The sequence below is a fragment of the Calliphora vicina genome, chromosome 3 (assembly GCF_958450345.1).
Source record: "Calliphora vicina chromosome 3, idCalVici1.1, whole genome shotgun sequence".
In the NCBI taxonomy this organism is placed as follows: domain Eukaryota; kingdom Metazoa; phylum Arthropoda; class Insecta; order Diptera; family Calliphoridae; genus Calliphora; species Calliphora vicina.
Window position 1 is genome coordinate 78563854 of NC_088782.1, and position 24310 is coordinate 78588163.

Here is a 24310-nt window from a genome sequence, read left to right on the forward strand (position 1 = left end):
AACTAGTGCTTTAAAAATTTTCACAAACTATAAAATAGCTAACACTTTACGCCATTGTACGGGTACAGCCCCAAAAACACTTTTTCTAATTTTTTTTTTAATTTTTTACGTTTTGTATGACCGTATTTTAGTTTAAATAAATAAATGAATTTAAAAATTTTTCATTTAAAATGGTCTTGGTTTTTAATGGGTTAAGACAAATACTTGAATTTTTTTCAAGTGCGATAGAGCCAAAATAAAAGGACCTCTAAGGGTATGAAATTTATTATTGTTTCTAGTTTCTGAAAAATGTTTGGAAAAATCAGTAAAACATACAGTGGTGGTCAAAACATATGCAACTAGCATCAGAATTTTACAAAAGTTGTTTAAACTAGTTTTAAAGGTAAACAAAAATATTCATTTGCTTATAATATTTTTTTATTAATGCATTAAAAATGAGAATATGAAATTTAATTCAGAATTTTTTGCATTGAAAAGAAAATAAATTAAAAAAACTACGTATGGGTTGATATTTCAATGGCCAAAACATATGCAACTAATTGCTTCTAAAACATTTATGTCTATAAAACTAAAAATTTGTGGCAAATCCTATATTTTCAATGACGGCCTTTAAAACTAGTTTAAACAACTTTTGTAAAATTCTGATGCTAGTTGCATATGTTTTGACCACCACTGTATATGGACAAAGATATGTGAAAATACGTTGACCCACCTCATCGAACATCCGCTGTTAATAACATGATATGACCGAAACTAATGGAACTAAAAATTGTTGAAGTTATGTTTTTAATAATTGTATTGTACTTGTTTAAACAAAACTTATGTTTGTTATTATGATCAAATAGTTTTTGATATTGTAATATTTTTTAAATCAAATATTTTTCACTTCAATAAAAACTCTGCTTACAATAGGTTATGTGCCCAGAAGTCTTAGAAATTTAAAATAAAAATTGGAAGAAATTTTTTTTTAAATATTTAAAAATAATTGTGTGTGAATAATAAGAAAAATTATTCAAGACTCAAGATATTTGAAGACGCAAGATAATTCAAGACACAAGAAAACTCAAGATCAAGAAAGATCAAGACTCAAGAAATGGAATTTTGTAAAAACATCAAGCAACTATCTGGTGAGACCAATTGGCCTATATGGAAGAGAAAGGTTAGAGACCTTTTTGAATTCTATGAAGGTGCAATAGATGTGGTTGAGAATAAGCTCGATAAGCCACAGCCCCTTGAAGGTCAGTCAACGGAAGCTCAACTAAGAGAACACAAAAAACAATGTGAGTTTTATAGAAAGGCCAATTGCTATGCAAAAAGCATCATCACAAGCACAATTAGTGATGAAATTTATCAAAAAGTGATGGATAAGGAAAGTGCTTTTGAAACAACAATTCGAGGCAACATCGAAAGACCAATTATTTAAGATGTGTACTGAACTTTTTTCATTTCAATGGAATAATAAAGGAGATGTTTCAACACATATTTCAAAATTAAAGAATTTGTTTAATGAAATAAATAACGGTTTGACATTGAAAAGGGAAAATGCGTTGCCAGATTTGTTATTAGTGTGCAAAATTCTGTATGTTTAACCCAGTTCATTTGAGATGTTTAAATCAAGTTGGATGATGCTTACCCGAGACGGAGATAAGACACTTGATGAATTAATAATGCAGTTGTGCCTTTTCGAAAGGAATTTGAATAAGAGTGAAACTGACGGTGATAATGAAGAAGCTTTGATGGTAAACCAAAGAAAGGAGTTCAATCGTAAAAAGAATTTCAAGACACATAAAAAGAAAGAGGACATTTGTCATTATTACAAAAAGAAAGGACACTGGTTGAAAGAATGTCGCAAATGGAATTCAGATGGAAGACCAAGTAAGTTTCAAAAAGAAAAAGTTGAACATTCCAACGTGGTTCTCCAATCTCTATCAGAAGAAGTAAATTCTGTGACTTCTAAAGTGGATTGGTGGGTAGATAATGGTGCTACGAAACATGTGACACATTCATCGGAATTTTTCATTGAATATGAAACCTTCAAGGAACCACGCTCTATTCAAGCTGCTGGTAAAGAAACCCTTAATTCTGTTGGAAAAGGTACTATAGAGTTTTTATCGAAAATTAACAACAATAGATGTTTGGTATGTTCCGGGAATTACAAGGAACCTTTTTTCGGTTTTGGCCGCACATGATAAAAGTTCTTCAAGTGAATTCAAATCGTTTCCGCAAAAATGTTATTTTAAAGTAAATAATGAAGTAGTTTTAACTGGAAAACGTGAAGTTTTCGCTGTACAAAACAAGTATTATTCCAATAACAACAAATGAAGTGAACATGGATCTTGATAAAAGTTCGATCTTACAATTATACCACGAAAGATGGGGACACCAAAATAAGCAACATGTGATGAATAAAATACAAAAAGAATTTGGTGTTAAAGTTAAATATAATAATGACGTATGTGAATCATGTGTATATGGGAAATCGTGCAGGTTACCATTTGGAACACGTGAGACAGCAACAACTCCTGGTGAACTTATTTCTACTGATGTCTGTGGTCCCTTCCCTCCTTCATTTAAAGGATACCGATACATGGTGGTATATAAAGATGATTATACAAAGTACAGGTATGGATATATTATAAGAAATAAATCAGAAGTGAAGGATACCCTAATAGAAATGCTAGCTAATGCAAAAAGTCAGGGCCACACTATTAAAACAGTTCTCAGTGATAATGGTGGAGAGTTTATTAGTAATGATATAAAGAACATTTCAAAGCTAATGGTATTAATCACAAACTAACTGCTCCATACACCCCCAACAGAATGGTAAGGCCGAGAGAGAAAATAGGACAATCGTAGAGATGGCGCGATCATTTAAATATTCGAACAAGAATGTTATGTTTCCTGATAGTCTGTGGGCTGAATTTGTGAAGCCAGCTATTTATATTCTAAATCGAACAGGAAAGAGTTCCGTCAAAGATATTAGTCCATTTGAACTTTGGCATGGAAAGAAACCTAGAATAAGTCATCTCAGAATTATCGGATCATAATGTTTCATTCATATACCGAGTCAAAAACGTAAGAAGTTAGATAAGAAAGCAATTAAAGGATTTCTTGTTGGTTATGATGGATATGAAAGATATAGCGTGTACATTAAAGATAAAAACAGTGTTGAACTGTCGAGAGATGTTAAGTTCTTGGAAAGCGTTACAGATTGCAGCAAATATGTGGACAAAGATAAACATAAGACTAAAACAAAGAACAAAAATAATGATAAAACAAATAATAAAAATAATGATAAATCTATAACTGTAAATATAAAAGAAAACAACGAAGAAGAATTATACGATAGTGAAAGTGATTGTGAAGACTTCGAAGGTTTTGAGGATGCGCAGCAAGATGCCGAAGCGCAAATAGAAAATGAAACCCTAAGTGAACAAACAGAAAATGAAACCCAAAGTGAACAAACAGAAGATGAAACCCTAAGTATGGAAAGTAGTAGTGAATATGCGGTGCAAGATGCCGAACCGCGAAGCAGTAAACGTTTACGAGAAGGTGAAGAAGATTCCGAGAATGAGCCTATCACAAAGCGGTTGCGTAATCGTACAGTTATCATTGATAATATAAATCATGATATTGCACTTACATCGATGGAATATGTAAACAAAATCCAAACTCCTAGTACATACAAAGAAGCTACTGAAAGCGATCAGTAAGAGAATTGGAAAAAAGCCATGATTGCCGAAATGAATTCGCTCAAAGAAAACCAGACTTGGGAACTAACAGAATTACCAAATGGTTACAAAGCTCCTCCTGGAAAATGGGTGTATAAAATCAAAACAAATCCAGACGGTACGATTGATAAGTATAAAGCCAGGTTGGTGATAAAAGGTTTTAACCAAAAGAAGGGTGTCGACTACGATCAAACATTTAGTCCAGTGGCAAGGATGTCCACTATTCGTTCAATTTTAAGTATTGCCGCAACTGAGGGTTTACACTTAGCCCAATTTGATGTGTCTACAGCATTCTTGTATGGTGAGTTAGAAGAAAACATATTTATGAAGCAGCCAGAAGGATTTAATGATGGAACGAATCGAGTATGCCATTTAAAGAGAAGCTTAAAGCTTATACGGACTAAAACAAGCTCCAAGATGCTGGAATAAAAGAATTGGAAATTATATTAAACAACTTGGATTTAAAAATAGTTCAGCTGACACCTGTTTGTACGTAAGGGAGAAGAATGGAAATAAACTAATACTTGCGTTGTACGTAGATGATGGTTTGATAGCAGCTTCTAATATGAATGAATTAAATGATGTTATGAAAGAAATGAAAAAAGAATTCAAAATTGTTAACAAGGACGCATCATATTTCCTTGGATTAGAGATAGAAAAGAAGGAAGAATATATTAAGATTCATCAAAAAACATATGCCAAGAAAATATTAAGTAAATTTAACTTTTCTGAATGTCGTCCTGTGACTACGCCAATGGAAAAGGTTCCATTACAAATGACAAAGAAAAAGATAAAGAGAATATTGAATTCCCATATAGTCAAGCAGTTGGTGCTTTGATGTACCTAATGTTGGGAACTAGACCAGACCTGGCATATAGTGTTGTTTATTTGTCAAGGTCTTTAGAGAATCCAACTAAAGAAGATGTGCAACGTGTGAAGCGTGTATTTAGATACATAGCTGGAACCTTAGAGGTGGTGCCATATCATGGTTAAGTCAGTCGGCTATGCCGAATCTTATATACCCTTCACCTTTGTTGTGGATGCATTATTATTTTTTATAATTAGTATATATGTATGTACATTGCCCACTTTCAGCGTACAGCATCCTAAATTTATCAAGAACACAAAAAACAACAACGCCAAACGAAACAAAACACCAAAAGAAAAAACAAAAACAAAATACGCAAGCCAATGAAACCAATTTAAAAAAAAATTGTTTGGTCAAGTTGTAGAAAAATTTTATGTGTTCGTGGTGAATATGTATGAATTGACACAGTCGAATAAAACATACTTCTGTGTTAAATCAGTCCTCATGCATACATATTTGTGGAAATATTTGAAAAAATAATTGACAATCACGTGGAATTTAGCAAACAATTTTTGTCTTAAATTCCTGGCCACCACTGTATATATGGTCAATTCCTCGAGAATGACAACCACGACTGAAACAAGTAAGAGTGCTATATTCGGCTATGCCGAATCTTATATACCCTTCACCTTTGTTGTGGATGCATTATTATTTTTTATAATTAGTATATATGTATGTACATTGCCAACTTTCAGCGTACAGCATCCTAAATTTATCAAGAACACAAAAAACAACAACGCCAAACGAAACAAAACACCAAAAGAAAAAACAAAAACAAAATACGCAAGCCAATGAAACCAACACACATCCAAACATACGTTTAATTGTATAAAAAACAACAACAACGCCAAAAGAAACAAAACACAAAAGAAAAACAAAATACGCAAAGCATGCACATCCAAACATACGATTTGTTGCTTTTTTGTCAAAAAAACCAACACACAACCAAACAAACGTTTAGTTGTATAAAAAACAACAACAACGCCAAAAGAAACAAAACACAAAAAAAACAAAATACGCAAAGCATGCACATCCAAGCATACGTTTTGTTGCTTTTTTGTCAAAGCATGCAATACATTGTGTTTTTTGATGAAATTTTCAGAGGTTGTCTTGGATTTTTGCTCATATCTCCGTTATTTATGGACGGATTTTGCTGATTTTAAATAGCAAAATTCTCGAAAGTATGTCTGACAGAATTGTTGAAGATTTGGATCCCGGAGATATCTGGGGCCTTCAGAAAATTGATTTCAACAGACAGACAGACGGACATGGCTTAATCGACTCCGCTATCTATAACCATCCAGAATATATATACTTTATAGGGTCGGAAATGAAAAATGTAGAAATTACAAACAGAATGACAAACTTATATATACCCTTCTCACAAAGGTGAAGGGTATAAAAACTAAAACCCTTAAAACGTTTTTCAAGATGATCTGAATGGGAGAAAACACTAATATTGTACTATGTGAAGGTATTTAGAGCTTATTACAACATTTTAAGGGCATAAATAATAATTTAGTATATTTTTTGAAACCGAATATATATTTTGTTATTTATTTTTATGTTTTTGAATACATATATTTACAGAATATATATTGTTTTATAATAAAAAACTTTTATTATAAGAGAAAAAATTGTACAGGGAAAATATTCGGTTTAGTGTAAGAAATTAAAAAAAATAAAATGACGCGTACGATGACTTGGAATTGTCCATATGTAAATTTAAAGTACTTTACATAGTAAATAAAGTACAAAATAAATAATCATTAAAATCAATGTATGCCGATTGTGAGATCAATCATACAGGTCTCTGATTTAAAGTAATAATAACAAAATTAAGAGCTAGTTTCTTACTTGCCAGTTAAACTCAGCTTAACACGCTGTTATATTAATCCTGAAACATATTTTGCGGGGATTTAACCAATGATTGTGTTTCTCACTAATGGATTAATTTTGTAAGCATTGCCATACTTTTCAGTCAAATCACATTCCTCAAAATTGTTCATATAAATATGACAATACTTAAAATTTTATAAGAAAAAGCAACCGCGTACATAACTTTTTTAGTAAATTTTAACTTTGTAAAAGAAAAAGTGACAAAGTATATAAAATGTATATTAAAAATTATATTGATGTTAATAAAGCAAATCAAAACAAAGAGCTGTGCTGAATTGGTTATTTTATTTTTCATCTGTTTGTGCTTTGCTTAGGTTTAACTCACCAATGATGCTCAGTTAAACCTAGATTATATAGCATATAAACAATAAGTGAGAAACACAATTTTTAGTTTAATTTCGGTTTAACCCCTTGTGGGCCAATGCTTTAAATCGTTGAAAAAGTTTTATTTTTTATGAAATATTAAAAATAAGGACTTCAGTAAGTTATTTACAAAATTTTAACGTTGTGGAGGACCTGCAAGGAACCGAAAGAGACCTACAAGGATCCAGGGACCTGGTACCGTTGGGTCAACTCATAGATTTTTGTTTAAATTTTATTAATATATTGATTAGTTTTGTAACTTTTGTAACATTTTCTATTACAAGTCCGTTTTATGGTATTTTACGAAACAGTACTTTTTATCATTACAACATAAATAAACACCACAATGAGAACATGAAATAATTCACCGTTATTCTGCGTAAGCGAGTTTGCCAATAGACAAAAAAATTATTATTTTAAAGATGATAGAGTGCATCAAAGTATTTTTGGGCAAAAATGGTCAAAGTACGTTTTGTTTTCATTTTGTAAGCTTATTATTCTTATGGTACTTATAAGTACCGTCGGTCGACAAAGGGTTAAACGAAGAATGTAGATTATCTTTATCCCAGAAACTAGCTCTTAGTAATCCAGATATACAGTGATGTGAAAAATAATAAGGACACTAATGTGGTACATTATTATTTGGTGAGAATGTAAGTAAAATTAGAGAAATGCTGAAAAAAACCGGTTCCTATTTTTAGATAAGATATTACAAAAACAAATTATGTTAACATTTTTTTTTAAATTTACATGCATTTGATAATAACAAATTTTTAATTGATGAGCGGTTTTTTTAAGCTGTGCGAAATAATAAGGACAGCGCATCAATTTGAAAATTAACATATTATAAAAGTTATTATTTTGTGTATAAAAGGTAAGAAGAGTGTTCTAATTTACATTCCAACATAAAAATAATTCCTTTTGTTTAAGCCAATTAGAGAAAAATGGGAAAATCTAAGCATTTGTGACCCAGAAGTACGCAAAATGTTGCTTGGAATTTCAAAAACAACGGTAGAATATGCTGTCAAATGGATTCCTGCTAAATAAACGCGTGGTAGAAACCCGAAAGTTACACCAGCAGTAAAAGGAAAGATCATTTGATGTGTAAAAAGCATCCATTTATTTCGTCTAAACAAATAAAAAATTATTTAAACATTCAGCCTTATCATGTAAGACGTAGTCGTTTTGCTTCTGATCTTGTCTAACATATTTGCTTATCTGATAGGGTAGCCTTCAGTAATTTCAATCTTATTATTCTTGATATTTACTGTAGTTAAGATATATGATTGGTTTCGATATTTGATTAAAGATCATTGATTCTCTAACATTTGGGTTGTTTATTGTTTTTTTTTTGTGGGTTTTTTTAATGTAAATATTTCTGATAGCTTTTTGGAAACTTAATGTTTTTCTGCACTGTTGGTTTTTCGTGTCAATCAATTTCTGTTCTAATTCTATAGATTTTAAGATACTATATTGGCAACATTATGATCGTTAATAATTGTAGGGTTGTGCTGTGAGTTGTTGTGACATTTTAGGAGACTTGGAAATGATGGAGTGTCGTATTGTATAAAGACATCTGTGGATGCACCATTTTATATATTCGCGTGGAAGAGAATTTGCGGACAGTGTGTGGGCATTGTTTTGGAATAGGAGGTTGCTTCTTTGTAAATGTTTTTTTTTTCTTTTAGACTTGTTGTACTTGCCATAGTTATTGTTAAGCTTGCTTGTAATATTAGTGTTTGAGTATTGGCTAGTTGTTTGGATATTTGCTACCTTGATGACTTGAATTTCCCTTGCAGGACTGTTCTATCTATTTTTTTTCGCATCTCTGTGAATGACATTCACCCTTATCGTGGTTGGCGTAAACGTCATACGCCTACGACAGTTTCGTACTGGATTAAAGAAACAGTTTTCATTTTATCTTTAATCTAGTACGAAACAGTCGTGTGCGTAGACGTTTACGCCAACCACGATAAGGGTGATTGACTAATGTACACTTTTTGACCCTTCCATTAACACCTATGTATACTATTTTGTTCTCGTTATTCTCATACATACATATGGCTGCACTGCCGCTTATGCACCTTAGGTGATTGTATCTGTTATATGCTTATCGGATTATTGTTTTTGTAACACTGGTGAACGATTTTTTTTATCATGTTACATGTGCTGATGTCATCTATCAAAACACTATAAATAGTTGATAATTTTTAGAAGTTGAGTGGAGTTTTGTTTAATTCGTACAATTTGTGTTAAGCTTTATTTATATTTATAATTTATATTTTTATTAATTAAATTCATTAATTAAATTTTTTGTAAAAAATTTTTATTAAGTAGAAATTTATAACCGATTATGGCCAATAAGCTAGGTTGTTGAAAATAATAATTAAATAAAATAAATAAAATAAATAAATAAATAATCTAGTACGAAACTGTCGTTGTCGTAAAACGCCTACGACTTACATGATAAGGCTGATTAACATCGACTCACCAACAATTCGGAAAAAACTTATTAAAGAGAACCTAAAAGCTCGCAGTGCTAGATAAGTACCAATGTTGTCTAAAAATAACGTGCAACAAAGGTTAACATTTGCTAATTCCACTCTGGCTGGTCACAAGAGAAATGGCGAAATATTCTTTGGTCAGATGAGACGAAAATTAATTTATTTAATTCAGGTCTTCATACTCCAAGAAGACCAATTAATACAGGATACAACTCCAAGTACACTCTTAAGACGGTGAAACACGGCGATGGTAACATCGTTGTCTGGGGATAATGTTCCTACTATGGTGCTGGGCCACTATATCGTATACAAAGGGCATTATGAAAGCAACTGATTATGTTGAAATCCTTCAGAATTGTATGCTACCATATGCCGAAGAAAATAAGCCACTTCGATGGGTATTCCAACAGGATAATGACCCCAAACACAACGCAAAGTGTACTAAGTAATGGTTTGAGAATAAAGTTTTTATCCCGGGAATTCCCGGTACAAAATTCCCGGGAATTTTGCCAATTTTTCACTTCCGGGAATAAAAAACTGATGAAAATACAAAGAAAACAAATTAGAACTCAATTTTTTTCACCAAAAAAAAACCGTGAAATGTTTTTTTATAGTGTTTTACTTACATCTCTGCAATATTATTTATTTTGGGTTTTTTTGTATGCAAATTTAAAAAGAGAATTCATTATGTATTTCTTATTGAATCATTCTAATTTCTTCAAATTTCTTCTTCAAATCCATAAAAATAGCTTCAAAAATGTATTAAATGATTAAATTTGTTTTTCATTCAAATCTATTACAAAAATTAAAAATGATAAATGAATTAACAAAAATTTAATCATTCAAAGTTTGATTAATTCAGTTTAAACTAAGACTTATGAATGAATCTAAAAAATTAAATATTGGGAATGGATTTATGAAATGAAAGGCTGACATTTTTTAATTACGGATTAAGATTTTAGTGAATTAAGCTCAAATTGTATTAATTAATTCGAAGCTCTGATATATAATATTTATAACACTATGTTTTTATATGAAATTTGGCTATAATATTCCTAATTTACAGTATCATTATAAATCTCGGGAGTAGCCGGGTACCCGGGAATGTAGAAAATAATTTCCCGATTCCCGGGAATCAAAAAAGGTCGGGATATTAAATACCCTATTTGAGAACAACAAAATCAATCTATTATACTGGCCTGCACAGTCTCCAGATCTAAATCCGATTGAGAATTTGTGGACTACAGTCAAAACATCAATCAGAGGAAAGTGTCCTACAAATTGCGATGAGTTCTGGATTAATTCAGGCTGCGTGGAATGATATCAGTCTATCAAAAACTTGTCGATTCTATGCCCAGATGATGCCAAGCAGCTTTAAGCAACAATGGCGCATCAACAAAATATTAGCAACTCTAGCACCATATTAGAACTGAAATTAGTGCAAATTTATTATGAATTTAATTTTTTATTACTATTTTGAAGATAACATGAAGTGTCCTTATTTTTTTCACAGGGTAAATCCGTATTTTAAGGTTAATTTATTTAAATAAATAAACTAAAAACAACAATTTAATAAAATCGTAATAGAATTTGTTTTTAAATGTCTAAAAATAAGTACAGTTATCTATCGGCAATTCTCTCATTTTACTTAATTTATCATCACATATTGTTATGGCACATTAGTGTCCTTATTATTTTTCACATCACTGTAAATCAAAAATAGGTTTTTAGGTCCCGGTTTTTTCCTTATAACTCCATTTGTGGAGCCGAATTCCCGATATATTGATGTATCAATCAGGTTTGTAAGTTATATGGGGGCTACGGAAAGTTGATTTAAACATACAGGCGGACATGGCTATATCGACTTCGCTATCTATAACGATCCAGAATATGTATACTTTGTGGGGTCGCAAATGAAAAGTGTAGAAATTACAAACAGAATGACAAACTTATATATACCCCTGCCACTCATGGTGAAGGGTATAAAAAAAATTTAATTTAAATATCATAAAATTAATTTAAAATGTTTACTTACAGCCAGCTCACTTTTGTTAAAATCACTTGAGAGATTCATGTAACTTATGTCCTCCTCTATTTTAGAATTATTTCTGGCATCAGTATCGAAAGTCATTTCATATTCGTGATTGTTTATATTATTAATATTTAATGATTTTTTCTCAAAATCATTACTCTGCACACCTATTATATCTGCGTTTAATGTTGAAGGCAATTGAACTATAGTTGAATTTTCATTGTTAATAACATTCAAATGATCGTGATTCAATGTAGAGTTGCTGTTGTTGTTGGTATCTATAATAAAGTATTGCAATTAATGGAAATTATTTGTTGTTATATTAATTAGATTTCTATACTTTGTTCTGAGGAAAAGTCAATATATTGAGGTGTAGTATCGCCTGTGCTGGATGTTAAAGATGCATTTATTTGTTTAGAAATTTCTGGTTCGCCATCTGCTCCTTTGTTTGTTAAATTATATTTAAAATGTATTCCACTATTCGAAAAATGTTTTTGTGCTGTTGTATTTGGTTTATCTGATGTTGTATTTAGTTGCTTAGTTGTAACATATGTTGTCTATTAAATATAATTAGATATAAATTATTCAATATAGGTCAAAAATCACATGGATTCATGTGAGAGTGTGTTTTATAAGGGCGGCTTTGTTATAATTATCTATTAGATATTATATATATGATTTCATTTAAAGTACATTCATTTATTTCACCAATTCAAAGCAGATACATATATAGTATAGTTGTAACAAGTACAGAATTAAATTTTTACAGAAGCACACATTTTTGTTAGTAATTTCCATTTAATAATAACTATTTGACTTATCGGAGTTATGCAAACGATTTTCCATACATTTTTTGACAGTTCATTTGCGAGAGTGTAAAAATGCACAGATTGCACAGTTTATGAGGCTTTTAAGAGTTTACATGAGGACCCTTAATGATTGTATTAAATGGCATTGTGTATGAAAAAATTAACCAACAGCTAGAACATAAACAAAATCTTCCAAACTTTGTATATCACCGTTTGTTCCAAAGAAATAACTTTCATTCAACATTTTTAAAATTAAAATTTATACAATTTGAATTTTTTGTTGAATTTATTTTTATTTGACATTTTTGTCAAATATAAATTTTCTGTATAAACATGCACAAAATTGAAAAAAAAAATTTGCTCATTTGCACAAATGGGAAACTTAAGCGTTTAAATTTTATTTATTATGATTTGATTTCAATTCATAACATTTATAAATAAATTCTTAAATAGTATGATTTGTTTTATACTATTTCATTTATATTATTTTTATGTACAGTGGCCGACAAAAGTCTACGTACGACCATTATTTTCGTAACTCGCGGACTTCTAAACCATAATAAGTAAAAGGAATGATGCAGTTTTATTTCAAATGCATTTTTAGTAATATAACAAAAAATTATCGCTAAATTTATAATTAATTTAACTTTTATTCACAAAAAAATAAAAAAAAAATGTTGACAAAAGTCTACATACGATCTGTACACTAAATAAACATTTTTCAGCGAATACAAATTTTTATTACATTCAATATTTCGTTGGACCACTACGGGCATCTCGAAAAACGAAACACATTTCCCGGTTTGACCGAAGCTATATAATATATTATGGGCCGATGCTCACAAGTCATAGTGTGAATTATACTAAGAGGGTGGGTGAATAAGTCTGCGACTTTTTAAAATTCCCAGCTCTTAACTGAAAGGACATTATATTTTGCGGAAAAAAATCATCACTGAAATAAAGGCTAAACTTGATAAATATTATGGGAACTCTGCACCATCAATTTCAATGGTAAAAACGTGGTTTACGGAATTTCGTTGTGGCCATACAAGCACGAAGATTCCGAACGTCCACTTGAGTTCTAAACCCGAAACAAAGATATGGTGGTGGTCGATTGTATAATGAAAGTGCGAGAGATTCTGGAAGCCATAGGTATCTCACATGGCTCAATGGTTTCAATTTTGAATGACCACTTGGGTATGAGAAAGCTTTCCGCAAGATGGTGGCTGCATTTGCCAAAAACCTGTATTTATTTATTGAAAATCATTGTAATATAAAAAGTCCCTATTTCATTCAAAAAGTCAAGGACTTTTTCACCAACCCTCGTTTAATTAAACATTTTCGTGCTAAATTTTGTATAGATACCAGAGGCTCGAATTAATTTAATTTAAGTTCAATTCACTGAAATCATAATTCAGAATTAAAATTTTCAGCAAATCATTTCATAAAACACTTATTTGAATTGAATTCATTGAATGATTAAATTTTTGTTATGAAAATATTTATTCAGTTTTGCTTTTAATCATCCATCCATTTTGTAATAGATTAAAGAAAACTTTAATCATTCAACAGATATTAAGCTATTTTGTTATGAATTTGAATTAAAGAAAAATTTAATGATTCAATAAGGAATTAATTCTATAAGATTTTTCGCCTAAATATCGACCTAATGGTACTTTTCAATCTTAGAAGGTTCTGGTGACACATATACATATAGTTGCGTACCTGAAAATAGCAGTACCACAAGTAAATTTTTTTTTGAAACGGCGTACCTTTTTAAAAATTTTAAAAGGAAAATTTTGTTTATTTCAATATTGTGATAACATTTTAATTAATTGTGAGTGAGATAACATTTTTTGAAGAAATATGACAAATGTTTTTTAAGAGTAAAGTTAAATTCAGTTAAACATTATGGATTTTTTGTATATTTAATGTTAAAATAAGTTCTTTTTTATTCGATAATTCTTGTTTTAGCGTGTCGCGCAAAATATTGCTCCATTGATGAATGATAATTAATTTTAAAGTTATGAAAAAAGGGAAATCTAATCCAGATAGATAATCAAAGCTATAAAATATGGACTGTAAACGAAAAACTGCTCCTCAGGACGATCGAAATATCGTTAGAATCATCAAATGCAGTTCTTTTAAATTCGCTAAGATAATGAAACCGAATTAAATTTATAAGTAAACTTTATGATTGTGAGGATATGACTTCTAGATGCTAAATTGGAAGCGCGAAGTCTAAGGAAAAAGTCAATATTTTGTGAACGGGTCTAAAAATCTTTAATATGGAAGTTCTGGCTAAAGACAATATATTCGACGTCCTTTATCAACTGCTTGTCAAACATGAAAACAGTGGAAACAGTTAAAATATTTAAAAATTTAGTGGTATCTATTTGGAAACACTTAATATTTCGGAAAATAAACTAAAAATCAACCAATTAGGAAGTAGGAAATGTAAGAAAAGATAAAATCACTATTTATTGTTGGTGAATTGGCTAAGCTTTGATATTTTTACAATTAAGGCGAGAGTGTCTGTAATTCTCATTCGCTCTGTAGTTTTATTTGTATATCTTTAGCTTTCCTAAAGCCTAAAGTGTTTAGAAAAAGGTTTCCTGATGATCTTGCCTAACAACAAACACGTGGTTAAATAACAAAAAATTTTAGTTAAAAATTAAACTAATTTTAATTTTAAATGGACTGAATGTTCTCCATATAGCGGAGAAAATTAAATAAAAAAAAACAATTGTATACAATTTCTTGAATAACATCGTCCGTGTCATCGGATTGAATTATGTTATATCCCTTTATAACTAATAAATATTTTTCATTGATTACACAGGTCAACAGCAAAAAAAAAGCTTGACTAACCACTAGGGTATACAAAAAGTTTTTGAGACTTTTTGATTGGAACAGAATAGCGACCCTATAATTCTGACCCTTTTTTCGAGAAAATCCAAAAAATTCTTTAAAAAAGGACATTTAGGGATTAAAATATTTTATGAAAAAATTTTTCCAGAAAATTTCTGACAATAAGAATTCTCTCAGACATTAACTTATAACATTTGTCCAGTTAGTATAATGCTCCCTTCGATGAAAAAATGAAAACTTAAACCCACTGTAAAAAAAATTCAAAAAATTTCTACAAAAATGCTGATGGACAGAGTTATTATAGAAAAACAAAAAATAACGTTAAAGTTAACAATTCAAGTATTGATTATAAAAAACATTCAAAAACAAAGACCATCATTAAATTTTCATCAGAAATATTCTGATAAGATTCCCTCTCGAACAATCTACAAAATATTTGACTAGAAAACTCTTTAGTTTCCGTTTTGGAGCTATGCTTTATAAAATTTGAGCTAGTTGGACATGCTCCTAAATTCAAGTACAACATAAACGTATTAGGAACTTTTTACGTCGTTCATTAATTCTGAGCAACTAATTCTTTAGTAAATGAATTATTCACTTTTTCTAAATTATTTATACCAAATTGTATTATACCCTCAAGCTCTATCATCGTTGCCGAATCTTTCCTTAATCAAGTGGTGGCTAATTTGAAGACAGACAGTGAATGATTGACGCATTTATAAAATCGCCAAAAGTTCATTAACATGTTAGACAAAGATGTCAAACGATGTTTCACATCATGTATAAGACGAATTCCATATTTGTCTTGCAACAAAACGTAAGTTTGCAATATTTTGTGTTTATCATTAGATTTATTGAATATTTTGCATTCGCATTCATTAACTTAGATTAAAATGGTGTTGAACTTTAATTTAAGTTAATATTTTGATTATTAATTGCCATTCTACTAGTATTTCGACAGCATGTGTTTAGACGTTAAAATAAGAAATAATTTATTCCGTACCTTTTTTTTTCATTGGTTCAAGTCCTAAATTAAACATTTTGAAAAGTGGTAGTGGTTAAAAAGCTTCTAAAATTTTTCCGATTTTGTTGCCCTGTGTTATTCTTGGGTTATAGAAACCTTCATTATATTTTTATTTGTATGCAATATTAATAAAGGCTTTCTTTGTATTGATATTATATAGTAAATAAATAAATGCCGGACATCCTTAAATGATATGGCAATATATTTGACAGTCGTACTGATATGGGTGCGTGGACACTAGACAATGCCATTAACAAATAGATTTGCTTTGGATGGGCCTTATTTTGTTCATTGGTAGCTAATACTAACTTCTGCAAAATTTAATTGCAATCGGATAACTAGAGCACGTGCCGGAAATCAATTGAATGTTGTAAAATTGGTTAAATAATGGTGCTTTTTCCGATATCTTAAAAAAATTTCCTATTTAAGTAATATTTTCTAAACATTTGAGATAAATCTAAGCTTCTATAGAAAATTGTATTTCTATCAAGGTATAAAACATGAATATCGAGTAAAAAATAACCAAGTATTAGCATTTTCCTACGTCATATATTCAATAAAAAACGAAATTTTTGTATTATTTACTCACTGTTTTGCATGCAAAAGCTAACAATTATGATCACTCATAAATACGAGTAAAATATGCGTAAACTAGTACATTTTGCTCAATATATGGTCAGAGAAAACTCGAATAACTTTGATATTTTTCATTTGAAATTATTGTTTTTTTTACCTTGTTAGAAACTGTGTAGCAGATAATTATGCGAAATAGGCTCTATGATGTCCTATGTGGAATGTCCCTGTCTACGTGTAAACAACGAATAAGTCCTACAAGGATGATATGGATCAGGTTGGACAAAAAGCGTCGTATCTCCTGAAACTACAACGATCACTGGGCACTGTAAATGCATGCTAAAAAACTCTGGTTAACATATAACAACTTCTGCAGCAGTAGTCAGAATCAGGCAGAGGATTAGATTATTTGTATGTACTAGGTTTCTGGGACATTGTTTCTGTTGAACGAACAATCGGATATATAAACCAGCATATACCGCTCAATTGCTTCAACAACGTCATTATTAAAAAAAAAAAACAATATATTGAGTTAATATCACCATTGCATAGTAAATAAGTTGTTTTAATAACTAACAAAGTCTTGTGAACTAGCTTCTAAAATTACACGCAGGATCGCCATAGAAGCATTTTGTCCTAATTTCATAACCTATTGTCTATTACTTGCAATAACGTATTATTTAAGTTGTGCGCAACATCGTTAAGTTATCTAGAAAATTCACATATTTAGTTATGTTTTTTTTCCTTAAAAAAATGCGTCGTTGCAGCAAATGAGCGATATCAGGAATATTGACTGGTTCCGAGATTGGCACCTTTAAATCGTGTCACTATGATTCCGTCAAACGACTGGAACTTTTCACACAATCGTCTATACTATTTTCAAAAACTTGATTTTACCTTCGAAAAGGGAAGGTTTTCAGGAGCCAATCCGTCCAACCTGTTAAACTAAGCAATACCAAACTACAGTGTATAAAGTGTTATAAACAAATATACAAATTAGTTCTTATTAAACAAAACAAATGTGTGCATTTGACTCATGTATTCTTAAAAATGTTTGTTTAATTTTTTAGAAATATAACATGTGTTAATTAATAATATTAATACAAATAGTCCAAACTACCATACCATACAATAAATAGCTGCTTCGAATTGGCCAATTATTTATTAAAACCTACATACCTTATTGAGTTATATTAGGATCAGTTGTAGTACTTATTCCAGGAAACCTTTAAAAAAGTTTTCGAAGAGATTAACATAATAATTTATAATAGATTTTATCCACTGTTATGGTTCGTAAATTTACTTTATATCAACACTACACATCAAATGTAGGTTTCTTACAGCCTTTCTTGCGATTAGATGAGATGATTAAAAAATGAACAAGCCTTTGTGTTATCAAAATATTTTGTATTAAGATTTTGCGATATTTATATTGTTATTAAATTTTCCGTAAATATTTATTCTAATTGCGATGGTTAATCTCTTCAAAAAATTATTTTAAAGATTTCTTGAATGGCCACTTTTCTTTTAATTTACAGTTATACATCCTTTTTGGATTTTTTTTTAATATATAAAGTTAGAAATTACAAATAATTTTGTGGTTTTTTGTGTATACAAATTGCATTTTTAAAGACAATCTTTTTAAATTCAACATATAGCGAGCGCTTTTTGTCAACACAAAGGCCAATTGCAAATAATCATCCAACTAATACGAAAAGGTTACTTTTTCAGGGTTCATATTTGTACAACAAAGATTGCAATACACAAATTATTATTTTTATGCCAAAAACAAGAATCATTTATTTTCTAATCAAGTGAATATATTAAAAACACATTAACAAATATATAAAAATTTAAAAATAATGCATGAAATGAACTTAAACCGTTTGTTTTTATTCTAAACTTTAATTTAATTTTAATTTTCATAACACAAAAAAAAAAAAAAAAAAAAAAAAAAACGAAAACATGCGAAACTTACAATAAAAACAGTTTGAATATCATTAAATCAATTAGTTTATTTGCAAAAAGCGCTTGACATTAAAATCAAAATTTTTTTTTCTAATTACCTTAACTTAAAATTATAAAAATGATTTTGATATAAAAATAAAAAAAATGCTCTTAAATAGAAAAAGTGCAATTTGTAAATAAAATTTTTGAATAACGTTAAACTTATTTAAAACTGCATTAATAATAATATAATAGTAATAAATAAATCCAGCTTTTAAAATATTATGTACGTAAATTTTAAGTAATAAAGTATCAAATGTAAGTGATAATTTAATGTTCATATGCAATTAATATACACATACATGTGTATGTTGATGGAGCTGATCTATTTGAACGTTGTTTTATGTTTGTAAAATAACAATTCAAATTGAAAATGCACAATTAACGCCAAAGTATATATTTACTTTTTTCTTCTAAAAAAGCTGGATTTCAAATACTGAATATAACATATATGTATGAACGTTAAAAATATATATATATAAATCTATATATAATCGAATAAATATTATTGCATAACATATTAATTGATCGATCTACGTATTGAATTTAGTTGAAAACATTATAAAATTACTAAGTATAATCAATTTAACAACTACTCACTTGTTGTTGTGTTTGATGCACTGGTGTGAGTGGTGGCGGCTGACCACCTGGGTTTGATGGTTGCACAGCTAAATAGATTTTTGTTGGTCCCAAAACACCTTGCTTACCGCTGGATTCTTGTGCTATAATTATAAATAAATTAAGATAAACCCAAAATTATTATTGTAGAAAAATTAAAATTTAATTTTGTAATAAAAACAACAAGAAACTGTAGGAATATTCAAAGAATTTTTTATATTCACCCCTATCGCTAATCAATATTTCACATTTTTCGTTCATGTAAAATTTTTAGATGAAATTTTGTAAACAAACAGCTGTTATGAACAAAATTAACTATTGTGAATGAAAAGTTCATGTGAATTCCACGATTACCATTTTCCCTACGAGGCATATTGCATGTGAACAATATTTCACAGGGGTGATTGTTTTATTTTCAGTTTTCATGTGAATTTCAATAATTGTCGAATCATAGGTAGAAATTACGACTCTTCCCTCGCCACATAGTGATAGTACGAGATCAATACGGTACTTGTTTATAATAAAGCGAATCGTGAACTACGTGTTGACAGTAACGCTACCCTTTCCTACTCCCGACCCAATGGAGCATTGCTAGGCAAGCCAGACGTAATTTTTTTCAGCTGTACGAGTACTTTTTTTTAGTTAATGTACTATTGTCTGCATAACCCATAAAAAAGTACGCTAAAGTACTTTTATTTTGCCTTGCGTACTTTTAATTGTACTTTTTTCCTGTTTAGCATCTTTAATAATTTTTGTTTAAGTGCAGAATCACATAGTTTGAAGCGCCCTGTTAAAATGTTTTTACAACATGAACACATTTGTGGCGACAAACCAAAGTATTTTATATGCCAGTCGTGATGATTTTTGTTCTTTATATTAATCAGTCACCAGAATTGTGATCAATCTGTTAACCTTCGCTTTACCAATACCCACCCGGGTGACCACTCGGTTTTTGTTAGCTTAATAATTTTTTTCATTTTGTTTCGATTTAAATACAATTTAGACTCAATGAACAAATTTTAGAGTTCTATATAATTTAATAAAAACATTTTAAACTTTTTATAAGGTTTTTTCGATTTTTTTAAATTTTGTTCATCGGATATATGTATAGAATTGCAGTATCACCCGGGTGGGTATTGGTAAACCACGTACATAAAAAACCTTTGGTAAAGCGAAGGTTAATCAAAACAAAAATATTTTTAATTTTTCAAAAAACTTTCTGTTTTTAATCTTAAATCAAATATATCATTTCATGAATTTGCAGATGTCATTAAATAATTTTCTATCAAAAACATTGACATGGATCAACTGTTTGATTTAAAAACATTTGCTGAAAACGTATTGGAAGAAAAACGTTTGAAGAAAATTTAAGGACTTTTTAAATATTGGATCATTTCCAAATTTTGAAAAAATTTTAAGTTTATTTTTTCTATGCGGCAATTTTTGAAAAAAGAAAAATGTAGGTATTATTTAATAATTATATAAATAACCAAACTGAAATGTACAAAAGAACAAGTGATATTCAGTATTAAAAGTATTAATATAAACTTGTTCAAATTAACTTTGTTTTAAACACAATTAAAAACCTGGTCCGAATTTCCGCATTTGATATCAAGTAAAATTTATCGTAATTTTCTTTTTTGAGATTATGGCATTCGATATTGAGCAAGAAATTTAATACATTTTGTTATAATTTCGATATCGAAATAACTAATTCTATGTTATTAATTTGTTGTAAATAATAGTTACGATCTAATTTTTTAGTTCTTTACTGAAGAATATGTTATTTTATGTTATTTAGTGAATTTGAGGGCGTTTTCAATAAAAATGTACTTTTTTATTAATTGTACTGCTTTTTTCTTTGATGTACTTTTTAGCCAAGTCAATATCTGGCTGCCCTAAGCATTGCATAAACATTTGATATAGATGCCTACGACTTAACTCAAATCAATGAGCATTTTACAACAAAGCCTGACATGGCTTTGACGTATTTTCACACGGTAAAAAACGGTGATTGGAATACCTTCACTAAATAAAAACAAAATTAGAACCACACAAGATAAATTTATTTACACAAAATAAAAATATAAAAACATTTTAAAAGAAGCCACGTTTTCTGAGCCTCCTGAAGTGGGGGGCTAATTTCTAACACGTAGAATTATGTTGTAACAGTTCCACTATTTTGGAGAGTTCTTTCTGGTGGACAAATTATTCGGTAGATACAGTTGTCCATACAAATCACGTATATTTGTATAGGGTGTTGATAGCCCTTGGACGAGTAACTCCGGTCATTCGGTGCATAAAACCGGCTACAATGGGAATGTTTTGTACACGAATTTAATTTTAGTGAAAACAACATGCGCATTGGATTAAACTTCAGAGAAAAATTATCTGATTAATTTAATGGATAGTATTTACAATTAAAACTTGAAAGAATTAAAATGTAATTTTTAGATAGTGCTGGGAGTTCTGTTTTCTTCACAATAAAATAATCACCCTTATCGTGGTTGGCGTAAACGTCATACGCCTACGACTGTTTCGTACTAGATTAAAGATAAAATGCAAACTGTTTCTTTAATCTAGTACGAAACTGTCGTAGGCGTATGACGTTTACGCCAACCACTATGAGGGTGAATATTATAATTAAAATTTACGCATACTCTTTCAAAATATACTGAAGTTGTTATTTTGTTTTTATTTTTTCTGATAATAAATATATCGTCACCTTAAATGCAAAATGACGTGACTACACAAGAATACGAACTTTAATAAAGAAATTAAAGTTCGTATTTCTTTAATAAATTCAAATGGACGTAACTACATCATGTATTTCTTAATGCAAAAGGGTGTAACTACCTTTCGTATGAAAAAAAAGACAATACAAATACATATATGTTAGTACTGTGTTAATGGTGATTTGCATTTGTTGTCATTTCCAAAATTCTTATAACTTCAAAATTTTAGTACCTATACGTTTTTGGTTTCTCCTGTATTTAAAAGTGTAGTTACGTCTGGTCTGTTTGCATTTAATATGACGATATATAAACAAATTTGAAATCCGGGTGTTTTTACTTCAACTATATTGAAAAAAGTTGTTGTTGTAGCAGCAGTGATTGCTGAGTTGACAGCCCGAGTGTGCTCGGGTCATTCCGGTGCGTAGAACCGGCTGTCGTGGGAATGATTGAAAAAAGTAATCAACATTAGTTTATTTTAAATTAATCAACAAAAAAAAATGGCACAATTTAGCGTACGCATGATTATCTTTAACGTATGTCAGAATATGATTATCTTTCCATAAGGAAAGTTAGCATTGTTAGTTAGTTTAAAAATTTGCATTATGAATAAAAAATTATATATTGTAACTACTGTTCATACCCTTTAACAGCTGTTGTTTAACTTGTTGCTGTACAAGTGCAAGTTGCTGTTGAGTAAAATCGTTACCAACTAGACCTTGCAAAACAATGCGTGGTCCTTGTTCTGTTTGAATTACTTGAGCAGTAACGCATTTAATCACTGTTCCGGGAGGTTGTCCTTGTAATAAACTTTCCTCTATAGACATCGGTTGATTAGATTGTTGTTGTATTTGTTGTTGCTGAGGTGCAATAACCTGGTGTTGTTGGGGTTGAGGAGTACCCTGCATTGTTTGAGAAATGCCCTAAATGCAATAAATAATAATAATAAATAAAATTTCATTAAACAGATATTGATTGCAGTTCTTACGACTTGTGCAACTGGAGCCGTAGTTTTTGTGGGAGACGTTTGTTGTTCAACTGGTGTGTTTGTTACAATGTGAGCATTACCATCACTTTGAGTTTTTATGTGAGCCACAATCTGAGCTTGATTATTTCCTAAAGGCTTAATAATCACTTGTTGTCCATTAATTGTGGCTACCTGTAATTTGCCCTGTGCTAGTTGTTGAGCTAATGTTGAGTTCTGGACAATTATTTGTTGTTGATTATTTGCAGTATGAGGCGTTGATGCATCGATTGCTGGAGTATGAGTAATATTTTGTTGCGGTTTGATAACATTTAGATTGTTTTGAGCATCAATCGAATTTGTAGTTTGTTGCGTCTGCTGTGGTTGTATTACAAACTGCTTTAAAACCTTCGATGACTGTATATTTTGTTGAACAGTCGATGAACTGGTTTGAGGAGCTGATGTTTTTTGCAGAGTATTTATTTGTCCCGTGGTTGGAGACTGAACTACTTGCAGTGATGCGTTCTGTGCAGGAATCGATCTTTGTGTTAAAATAGTTTGTCCAGGACTTAAAATTATTCTTTGTCCACCAACTACAATCTGTTGCTGAACATTGCTGGTATTGACAATTGTTTGTATAACCTTCTGAGGCTGCTGCTGCTGTTGTTGTTGTTGTACAGAATTAACCTGAGTTCCACTTGGGACTGTTTGATTAACAATTACTTGTTGCTGACTGGCATTAATTTGATTCGTTGTTTGTGGAATGGCTTGTGCAGTACTAGTTAACGGTTGTCCAGATAGTGCAGTTGATGTTGTTGATTGTTGTGCGGGCTGAATTATAACCTTTTGCCCTTGCGAGTTTTGTCCTACCAGAAGTTTTTGGCCGGGTTGCACAATAAGTTGTTGAAGATTTTGATTATTTGGAACCACTTTTGCGGCCGTATTAGATACTATATTTGATACAACCTTTTGTACTCCTGGTGAAACAGAAACATGTTGATTTTGTGATGTAATCTGTGTTCCGATTTTTGGCCCACACCTGACAGGAGTTGTTACAATCTAAATGATAAAATATATATATATATATTTAGAAATATTACATATATGTACGTTTGTGTATGTATGTTTATGTTGTAATACTATTCATTAAACTTACTTTTTGTACTGTTTGAACTCCGGTTGAGCTTTTCGACATTTGTTTCACTGTAATTTGTTTTACAACTGGTGAATTTGGTTGAGCCATTGGTGTTTTCACCGGTAATTTCTTACTACCAATAATAGCTAAGAAGAAAAAAATAAACAACCATAATTTAAA

General features: G+C 30.1%; 1 protein-coding gene across 2 annotated transcripts in view; it reads right to left on the reverse strand.

Annotated features, from left to right (window-relative positions):
* Nucleotides 1–24310, reverse strand: part of E(bx) (nucleosome-remodeling factor subunit NURF301 E(bx)) — an 84543-nt gene that overhangs the window by 15399 nt on the left and 44834 nt on the right. Inside the window, exons 6-11 of one of the 2 annotated variants that reach the window (XM_065504497.1) lie at nucleotides 24152–24276; nucleotides 23020–24054; nucleotides 22675–22954; nucleotides 19282–19403; nucleotides 11738–11954; nucleotides 11401–11675 (exon numbers count right to left, since the gene is read on the reverse strand). In XM_065504497.1, the coding sequence (XP_065360569.1) occupies nucleotides 11401–11675; nucleotides 11738–11954; nucleotides 19282–19403; nucleotides 22675–22954; nucleotides 23020–24054; nucleotides 24152–24276 (2054 nt within the window). Of the gene's footprint in view, nucleotides 1–11400; nucleotides 11676–11737; nucleotides 11955–17853; nucleotides 17901–19281; nucleotides 19404–22674; nucleotides 22955–23019; nucleotides 24055–24151; nucleotides 24277–24310 lie in introns of those variants that run through there. The other variant, XM_065504498.1, reaches the window with a different exon arrangement.